The sequence below is a fragment of the Erigeron canadensis genome, chromosome 4 (genome assembly GCF_010389155.1).
Source record: "Erigeron canadensis isolate Cc75 chromosome 4, C_canadensis_v1, whole genome shotgun sequence".
Classification (NCBI taxonomy): Eukaryota; Viridiplantae; Streptophyta; class Magnoliopsida; order Asterales; family Asteraceae; genus Erigeron; species Erigeron canadensis.
Genome location: NC_057764.1, coordinates 27,359,030 through 27,369,903, shown reverse-complemented (window position 1 = coordinate 27,369,903; position 10,874 = coordinate 27,359,030). Strand labels below are relative to the sequence as shown.

General features: G+C 32.6%; 1 protein-coding gene across 2 annotated transcripts; it reads left to right on the top strand.

The window, feature by feature from the left end:
• Positions 1-305: 305 nt before the first annotated feature.
• On the top strand, positions 306-7,677 carry LOC122596071 (DExH-box ATP-dependent RNA helicase DExH16, mitochondrial). Of its 2 annotated transcripts, XR_006323288.1 has the most exons (17): positions 306-409; positions 1,214-1,301; positions 1,464-1,585; positions 1,661-1,851; positions 1,949-2,089; positions 2,172-2,294; positions 2,605-2,682; positions 3,270-3,438; positions 3,626-3,738; positions 3,849-3,929; positions 4,060-4,125; positions 4,551-4,615; positions 5,116-5,161; positions 5,246-5,362; positions 6,899-6,990; positions 7,065-7,259; positions 7,350-7,677. XR_006323288.1 is itself a non-coding variant. In XM_043768583.1 (16 exons), the coding sequence occupies exons 1-16, from the start codon at positions 343-345 to the stop codon at positions 7,135-7,137; spliced, it is 1,632 nt and encodes a 543-aa protein (XP_043624518.1). In that variant the 5' UTR covers positions 306-342; the 3' UTR covers positions 7,138-7,677. The 2 variants fall into 2 exon arrangements, 1 of the variants encoding a protein (XP_043624518.1); XM_043768583.1 differs by having other exon boundaries at positions 7,065-7,677.
• Positions 7,678-10,874: the final 3,197 nt, after the last annotated feature.

The following is a 10,874-nucleotide window of genomic DNA, read 5'->3' as shown; positions in this document are numbered from 1 at the left end:
ATATTTAGCCCTAAATAAATTAATTTATACACTAAACTTTTATTTTAATAATTAACACTTTAAGCTTTTATCTTCTAAAAAAATCAATATCACAATTACATCAACCTACACCACTTTAACACTGTTACCACCATAAATAGTACCATTACCGACACCACTAGACTGCTTGTTATCATTAATTCTCAAAACCCGTAAAAACCGCATTTAGTTATTGCATTTCATAATTCTTGGGGGTCAAATGGAAAAATTCTTTTAATTTTAATCCTATCTATTATTTCCTCTTGTGAAATTAACTTAATCTTTTTATTTACGTTACCAATTTATTGGGCATAAACATAAATAATGACCGCCGTACTTCTTCGCCGGAGACTCTCACCGTCGACCATTTCCCCTAATCTTTTCTCAAACGGTATTTTTTCATACCCCTTTCTTTCTATTTTTTATGTTTATCATTCCATTTTCTTCAAATAAAATACTATAAATTTCCTAATTACTTTCAAAGTTTTCGCCTTTTTGGCAAAAAACTTAGAATCTAAGTTAAGTGGTTAACCCACAAAAAAAAGTAACATAATTTCGAAATATTGCTCACATTTAGTACATAACAATATATAGATGTACACCCATATGTATATTATGTGAATATTTGTTGCCTTGTTAAAACCAAAGTTGCTCCATTTTATATTACTTTTAAGTTTTTGATGTTATTTGCTAAATTGTGCTAAAAAAAAGTAAAAAAAAAAAAGTGGTTCACATTGTATTTGAAGTCATTAGATAGGTGTTTTTTGGGTTAGAGGTGTTAGGGATTTCCACGTGTAAAGGCAGACAAAACGGTTAGCAACGAACATTACTTCACTGCAAAAGAAAAGAATTCGTAGAAATTTGGGTGGCTCGGCAGATCAGTGCGAATTGCTCAGTTCCTGCAAACACGAGACTCACAACTCAACGAGAGGGACCGGGGGATTGACATCGTTTACTTCGATGATGTTTTGTATAGCTTTTTATATCATTTTTAACCGATTTTAAGATGGATGTATGGATATTGTAATGCACATGGTATTGTCGCCTTGTTGGGACTTAGTAAGCACGTGATTAAATAATGATAAGTGATGTGAAGTTGTAGTGTAGACAGTAGGCTCAAAGGAATATATCTTTTGTTATGCCCATTTTCATTGCATTTGTGATGTTCAATGCTTACTTACTATAATTTGGACAGCGTTTGGAGCAACAGTTTATGTACATGATTTGTCAAGGCAGTTTAGCAGCTCCAATGGTGCAGCAAAGTTTGATTTTACAGACATGACGTAAGAGCATCTTATTCATACACATTCTTTAACACTTGATAGATCATAGATGTTTGCTTAGATGAGTGCTTTTTTGGGGTTTTAAATTGCAAAAATTACTTAAAATGTTCTCCTTCTAGTTTTCTAAGAGTGAATTCATGCAACTTATTTCTTGCATTATAGTCGTCCTCACACATGGTACCCTATTGCTCGACGGAAGAAACGAAATGTATTTCTTCATGTAGGCCCAACAAATAGTGGGAAAACATACCATGCATTGAAGCAGTTGGAGCTCAGTTCTTCAGGTACAGCCCACACCTTATAAAAGGTTTTAACACAAGAATCTTGCTAAAAGCTTTTTTTGTTTTTATTTGTAATAGGCGTTTATTGTGGTCCTTTGAGATTGTTGGCATGGGAGGTAGCAAAACGGTTGAACAAAGCAAATGTTCCTTGCGACCTGATTACTGGACAAGAGAAAGAGGTTGTTGATGGTGCAATGCACAAATCTGTCACAGTAGAGATGGCCGATGTCAATCATGAATATGACTGTGCGGTTATTGATGAAATCCAGGTGTGTTCGAATAGTTACTATTATCACCACACACATTATAGTTGATTCTTACATTGAAATTTATGTTATAAGAAAATCAACTGTTTCCTGAATCCAGATGCTAGGGTGCAAGACACGAGGATTTTCATTTACACGTGCTCTTTTAGGAATTGCAGCCAGTGAGCTTCACCTGTGTGGAGATGCTGCTGCAGTTCCACTAATTGAGGATATTTTAAGTGTTACTGGTGACAATGTACAGGTAGTCAATTGATGTTTCTGGATGATATGGTTATATGATGTCATAAATTTTGTTAGCACTCATTATTTATCTTGTTGTGCAGGTACAATACTATGAGCGGCTTTCACCACTCACTCCATTAAAAAAACCTCTTGGGTCGTTTTCAAACATCAGAACTGGTGATTGTATTGTGACTTTCTCACGCCATAAAATATACAAACTCAAGGTGAGACACGATTCTTGATGCAAGTTCATATCTATATCTATCTTGTATATATTATGTTAAGTTATTAACTATGAGCAGTAGGTGTTTTTTATTGCACATATAGCTGGATATAACAAGAATCCATTTGCTGACTTTATATGAAATAGATTACACACATATGTATGGATGTATGTATCTGTGTTTGTATATATGTTTTGCAATATTAGTTTTTATGATATTAGAATCAACAAGCATCCTTATTTATTTTCATCTAGAATCTAGATATGCTTCTAAGTTGAATGGTCTAAGCATGCTTCCTTTGTATTGCCAGAGAAAAATTGAAGATGACGGAAAACATCTGTGTTCTGTGGTTTATGGTTCATTGCCTCCTGAAACACGATCAAGGCAGGTATTTACTTCACTATGTTCACAGTTGTTTTGTATTTCATCACAAATTCATATGCTTCTCTATTTTTTTTCTTTCGTTGTCTAGTATCTACTCTCTCCAGTATATGGGAATCAAGAGCTGTCTTATTTACACATTAGCCAATTTTGACATTATGTTTATGGTATCAGTTGAGTTGTCTGTTTGGAAATTAGAATCTGTAAGCATTGTCTTATTGAATATTGAATATACAAATAGATTGAGAGAATATAAAGCAGTAGCAAATCAATTCCAGTTATTAAATAATCTGAATTCCAATTACTATGACCTTGACTTCTAGTGCTCAATGTAGCATTAATAACCCACAAGACCTCCCAATATTGCCACCTCTAAAGATAAGTAAGAAACAGAGAATCCTAGAAGTTCAACCTTTTGCATGATACAAGTACACATCTATTTCATGTGATGTGCCTGAATTGTCACTCACACAAGATTTCATATGCTTTTATTATTTTCACTGTTCACATTCCTAAATTGTTTGTTCCCTGGTCCCTCATATTCATATAGTTGCGTGAAAACTTCTGGACTGATATCCTTTGTTAAAACTGCAGGCAACAATGTTCAATGATGAAAGTAGTGAGTTTGATGTTCTTGTAGCAAGTGATGCCATTGGCATGGGTCTCAATCTTAACATTTCTAGAATTATATTCTCTGAATTGGAGAAGTTTGACGGACTGGAAATGCGGCCACTTACTGTACCAGAGATAAAACAAATTGCTGGTGAATTTTCTATTCTATTAAGCATATCTTACATTCGATTTCTGACTATTCACTTTTATGCGTGTGCACATCTATATGGACACACATGTACATGTAGTTAGACACACACACATGCACATACGTCACATACACATACGCATGTGCATACGTGTATATCTGACATTTTTATGTACACCATTTATTCTAGGTAGAGCTGGCAGGTATGGATCTAAATTTCCTAATGGTGAAGTGACTTGTTTAGATGCAAAAGACCTACCTTTGATTCGTTCTTCACTAAACTGCCCATCTCCAATTCTAGAGGTATAAGCAATTGGATTAGTATTTTTATCCGAACGAGTCGATTTGATCCACTGTATAAGTGGGTGGTTTGTTTTTTTTTAATAATTATAACTTTTTTGTGTATGATGCAGAGCGCTGGATTATTTCCTACCTTTGATCTCCTATACATGTACTCTCGATCACATCTAAATTGTGGCCTGTGCCAAATACTGGTCGGTTTATCATATACTTTCTTCTTTCTTAATCTTCTGACCCATTCATATACAAATCACTAGTATCTTATAATGTTGCTGTCTACGGAGTGCACATTCCATTAATTACTGTCTTGAACTCTCTTTCCAGGAACAATTTATGGAGAATGCCAAGTTATCTCCGAACTATTTCATTGCTGATTGTGAAGAAATGTTGGTATGCTTTGCAAATTTTTTATTCAATCTGTATAAAAAGCTAAACAAACAAAAAATGCTGCTAAGCACAGTAGCATTATTTCTATCCTTGTATTGGCTAGTTTCTTACTAGCATTATTTTCTTTAATAAAATTCTAATGCTGTTCAAAAAAAAGAGAACAGTAGCCTGAAGGGCTATTTTAATAACTAGCTTACAAAAAAGATATTACAGTAATATCATGACAAATTATAACTATCTCCAACTTTTTCTCTCATACAACCAATTGAGAAAGAACAAAAATGATTCTGCATGAGAAACTGAGAAAATGTAGGAGGTTCTTAGTCATTGTTGGTGATTTTGTTTAGAAGTATCATTTTGTGGGAGTAACAATCAGGTAGTATGTTTCGTCTAATGAGGTTTTGAATATCCATGTTTATTTACAACAGAAAGTTGCTGCAGTACTTGACGAGCTGCCAATTTCCTTGCATGATAAGTATCTTTTCTGTCTTAGGTATGTCCCTTTTTCTTTTTCTGTTGTAATTTTTTTTTTATTGTGTCATAAGAGATGGTTAAGAAATTAATGATAGATATAGGGTCTAATTAGTTATCGACTCATGGGAAACGAGGGTGTTTTCCATAAAAAAATTCACTGAAAAATTAAAAAAACAGAAAATTATGTTCAAATAGGATTTTTTCAGAAATGTTTTAATTGAAAACAGGAAACTCATTTTTTAAACTAGTAACTACAACTTGGAGAACTCCTTTTTATAGTTTCCAGGTATATTGTATTTCAGAAATTTGAAAACTCCTGGTGTTTCCTAAACTTGAAAATCAAAGAAATCAAACATCTTTTCGAAACTCTAAATGGTTTTCTAGAGATAAAGAAGCTTTTCATTTCCTTGAAAAATGAAATTGAAAAACTAGAAACACTATTCTGCAACTAAATGCACCTTAAGTTTATGACTTACACAGTCCATTATTCTGTAACTCTTGATCATCTGATTTCTGCAGTCCTGCTGACATGAGTGATGAAATTTTATCTCAGGGACTCACGCAGGTAAGATCATATTGATTTTTTTTTTCTTTCGTTTCTTCTGATGGGTTTGCCTGGGATGATAATCTTTGTTTTATTATTTTATAGTTCGCCCACACATATGCAAAGACACGCATTGTTCGACTTCGAGAAATCTTTAATCCAGGCACGCTTAAGGTGCCAAAGACTCAAACTGAACTCAAGGAGCTTGAATCAATTCATAAGGTGAGTTTTCTTGTAAAAAACAATGAGCTTTAACTTTCTATCTAAATAATCATAGCCACTCCATCTGTAAAATGCATTCTAGTTCTAGGTCTTACGGGTTAACCAGCTGCACGTGCTCGAAGTTGACACATGACCATTTCTCTAGTTTTTTAGTTTATAAAATATGTAATACCGATACCTTTACCATTGTAATAGTTTAATGCAGTACCTGGTTTGCTGTTCAAACATACATAGATAGTTTACCCTAGGTACATATTGCGAATTCTAAAGGTCTAATATGAAATTTTACGACAAGAATTATGATTATTTTTAGCAAAATCGATAAGATAACATTTGTTCTTGCAAGTATTCCACCATGAATTCCACATTCACATACATAAACAATGACAAATCACTTTGTATTGGTTGGGTGGCGATTGCATATCTTCTAGAAGTGTATAAGTTATAACTTATAACTACTAGAACTGGGTAGTATAGTAAAGATAGATGTATAAAAAGAAAGCGAATATGGTTATATACTTCTCTAATGTTGCTAAAATTTCTTTAAGTCTGATTAAACCTGAACTACTAGAATTACAAATCTCCTATTGTTTTGATTTGAAGACATAAAAATGCAAATTCAATATTAACTTATATAAGTAATTTTCTAACATAAATCTCTCAAATTTCCGTTCATCCCTTTTGTATAATCCTCCATTGCTTTTAGTATCACAATAGGGTCGGACTTCAATATAACTGCCCCGTCATTGATATGACAAATTACTTTAAGAAATTCAACAATTTGTAATCAAATCTATCTGAGGTCAGATACTAAGGCCGGTCCTTATAAGCCGTCGGATGCCCGTCCGACGCCGAAGCAACCCAAGATGTTATTAGCAAGGCCTGCGTCCGAGGGAGCGTCGGGGGTGTTTGTTCCATTTCCAGACGTGCGTTGGTGGCGGGTGTGGGTCTGCCTGTTTCTTTTTTCTTTCCTCTTTGTTTCATATTTATACGTAATATGTCTGTGTATTACTGTGTGTATTACATATTTATATAGATATTGATAGATATAGCCAGCCAGATGTAGAAGATGATTGTTTATAAAAATATTCAATTTACCCCCTCTATTAATTTTCATGTAAATTTACAGTTAGCCCCTAAAGTATTAATGTATTTATGAAATCATTTTTTTAGTTTTAACAAGTTTTAATTCTAACCCCTGTAATGTGTTGATTTTATTTTGTGAATTGAAAAAATGTAATGTTTAATAATAAAATGTATTTTAATTATAATAAAATGTGTTTGTTTAATTTTGTGGGGAAAAAAAATGAAATAATAAAATAATGGATGAATTGTGGAAGAAGTGGGGGTTATAAGGAGGGGGTGTTCTTGGTGTGTCTAGAAGAGAGAGAAACTGATGAATAGTGGAAGGAGTGGGTTAGAAGTAGGGTATTATAAGGAGGGGCCTAATGTTGCTGACCTCTAAAAAGTTGGTTATTTTTTTTTCTCTCAATATCTGAAAGATGGTATTAAGATTCCTTCATGTTCTATTTCAAGGTCTTGGAGTTATACGTCTGGTTAAGTTTTCGGTTCGACGATTCATTCCCAGATCAAGAACTTGCAGCATCACAAAAATCAATTTGTGGTTTGTAAGTAATGAAAACTTTCATGTATTACGCCATATCTCAATCTTTTATCTAATTTAGCAAACTTCATGTTTCAGGTTAATTGAACATTTTCTGGAAGGATCAGGGTTTCAGAAGCCACTACCAAAGAAATTAAGGCAATATCGATAGCATGAACAGACCATCACACCAATCACTGTGCACATATGGTCATATCCCACTTTTGTTCCATTCTTTTACATCAACGGGAAGAAAGTAGAGCAGTTACCAAAAGTGAAAGTCAACCAGTTCAGGTAAAAGTAGCTTTAACAAGCAAGTTTTCAGGACTTAATGTTTCTTTGCGTTGCTGAATGGACGTGGGGGATTGTGCTAATTTGATGCAGGATAGTGTATAATATATGTGGAAACGATCAACGAAGGACATGTTCGATAGATTTTATTTTCTGAATATAACTTAAGTTTATTATTAATTTTTTTACATGTAGAAAAATAAACTTCTAGTCTTCTAGATATGCCCATTTTTATGCATCCATTGTTTAGCATAAGGCCGGCATTTGGTCGAGCTGAGTTAGTTGATGAGGTTAACTTGAGTAAGGATCTCCATTCTTGATGTTCTTCTGGGCCGAATCGTGTCTGATGACAATATGTACATCCTTTGCTCTTTTTGGATGAAACAGTTTTGGTGCATACACTCTACAGCTCTTCTTTTCATACACAGGATCTTGTTCTTGAAATTTATAATGTTTGTTAATCATAAACAGTACTTCTAAATTACCATTATAGCCTTTATGTCTGCACTAATATGTCTCTTTCATTAGAAAAAACTGAAAAGTTCCTCTCATTTATTTTTATGGCCACAAATCCGAGTTCACTATGAAAGAACTATAATATATTTAAAATAAACATGTAAATTTTCAATTATGATCAAACATAGAAGTGGCAAATTGATAATTTGAGCCCGTTTATATAAAACAAGGTTTATTGTATGCATCAATAGAATAAAAAATGAAAAACATATACTATGCTGACTGTTTATACAAATGGATATAATATATTAAACATGTTGCAAGTTATGTAAAATGTGTTCATAAGATTACATATATTTTTGTATAAGCAAGTAATTAAAATAAAAATTAATGATTATAAGGACATATTAACAAAAGACAATTAGCTTAGAAGTTAATTGACAATATCAGTAGATTAGTCTAAAACTCTAAATTAATGAAGTACTACTTTTACTGAAGTATAAAAGCATAATATTATTACAAATAAATTATAAGAATCTTTTTAACTATGTATTTGACACTGATTAAGTTTATCTTTTTTAAAAAGTTATATATTATTCAACTATTGTTCAAACATTATATTTACCGGAAAATATGATACTCTTATTTACAAAAAGTTAAAAGTAATTTTAACGTAAGTAATTATTTTGTACTCGGTAATAAAGAATCAACTATATTCAAAGATCAAAATTGATGCACCTACAATAAAAGTTGAAATTCATAACGACAAAGATTGCTAGAAGGCTAATAGGCTATTGATATTAGCGGGTCCAAAAAAAAAAAAAAACACTTTATTATCAAAGGTATTGGAGAACCTTAATTATATCTGTAAATTAATAAAAATGTAGTAATAGTAAAAAAATGAATAACAAATAAAACCGCCGTATAAAACAAAGACGTTTTTGGTTAGTATTAGTTAGTGGTGTGACGGCAATATATGATAAAAGTGTATATTTGACTGGTGATTAGCACTTACACTAATCCTTTCCTTTTTCATTATATTGTATTAACAATTTTATCCTTTCCCTTTTTTCTTTTTAATTAAATAAACATTAATCCCCTCTCTCCCTTTTCTTTTCCTTTTACATGAGGATAAACATAACTTTTATGAATTTTTTTGGATTTTGCTAAACAAAGCCTTAAGGACTTTCGTTAAGGTGCATTAATTAGTTGTATACTTACCATAAAATTCAAGGGGCCGACATTTAATATAAAAATGTACAACCTTTTTATGCACATTAAGTGAAAGCCTAAAGGCCTCTTTTAACATTTTCCATTTCTTTTTTATGTCTGATATTTTCTATATGCACACATATCTATTAATTTGTCCAGTCTAATACTCTGTTCAACTTTTTAAAAGGCATGTAATAATGACCCAATCTTGATTTATAGAAATGTAATTATCACATTACATTGCCTATTACGAACTCATTGACTTTGCCTGAAATGGTGGTAGTGTACTAGTGTACCTATTATTCGTCAACGGGGATGTTTTGATGATGCATAAATGACTTTTGGCTGGTTAAACAATGATCGTAATTGAATTATCACAAACAAACCGAATGTTAAGTGGTCGATTGTGTATTCTTCTTTTAAATTTTTTTTTTTATTAAACTTTAAAGTTTTTGTTTGTACACCGAACCTTGGTCCTAGAACGGGGAGGATGAGGAGTTATGGTTGTATGTTGACGATTCCCTTTCGGTAAAGTGTGAGAACCTTTTGTATGCCAAATATGTGTAATATGTGTGTTGAAAGTGTAGAGAATGATCTCTATTGTGTATATTGTGTCCCTATTTATAGGGTAAATGTATCGTGTCCTCCAAGTAGGGTTTTCCCCTATTGGAGTAGATTTGTTGCCTGCTTTTGAGGAGATTCGTAGCTATCTAGCTTGTTAAGAGATAAGTGCAAATCTTCATATTGGAAGAATGTATATCTTTTCCATAATTATCGGATCCAAGGTAGTCTGCATGTAGGCTCCGTGGTGAGGCTGCGTGTAGGCTCCGTGGTGAGGCTGCGTGTAGGCTCCGTAGTGAGGCTAGGTGGGTAACACCAACAAGCCCCCCAGTTTTAAAAAACTTTCGTGATTTTGGTGGTTGATGGGTTGCAAGTGAGATGCGTCCCACGAATGACGCCAATTGTTTGTACACCGAACCTTGGTCCTAGAACGGGGAGGATGAGGGGTTTATGGTTGTATGTTGGCGATTCCCTTTCGGTAAGGTGTGAGAACCTTTTGTACGCCAAATATGTGTAATATGTGTGTTGAAAGTGTAGAGAATGATCTCTATTGTGTATATTGTATCCCTATTTATAGGGTAGATGTATCGTGTCATCCAAGTAGGGTTTCCCCCTATTGGAGTAGATTTGTTGCCTGCTTTTGAGGAGATTCGTAGCTATCTAGCTTGTTAAGAGATAAGTGCAGATCTTCATATTGAGAGAATGTATATCTTTTCCATAATTATCGGATCCAAGGTAGTTTGCGTGTAGGCTCCGTGGTGAGACTGCGTGTAGGCTCCGTAATAAGGCTAGGTGGGTAACATCAACAGTTTTGTTATTGTATATATGTATACCTCTTACATGATTTATAAACCAATTGATGTAATATCACTTTTGATGATGTGATAACGACATACTTAACATTAAATTTTTTGAAGTAAATACAGAAAATAAAATCAACTTTGATCGAATATATGTAATTAGCAAGTAAAAGTTTTTAACCTTTTATATACTATCTTATATTTATTCACGTAATTAGCAATGTCTTATAAGCGTTTTATTTTTTAAAAATCATTTTTTATTTTACTTACATAAATAGTACATATGATCGTTCATATATTACCATTTATGTTATTATTTATGTGAATAAATAGAAGATGGTTTCCAAAACATAAAAATATATATAAAACCTTGTTAGTTATGTTAATATATAGATGGTTTCTTAAAAGTAAAAATTTTATAAGACGTTGCTAGTTACGTAAATTGATCATAGTTGGAATCTATTTTATACAGTTAATCCATCTTTTTTAACATGTTAAAAATGTACGAAAAAGATATAAATAATATCCGTGAATAAAAAAATATAATCCATACGATAAAAATTTATAAGAATTATACATATAAATAAAA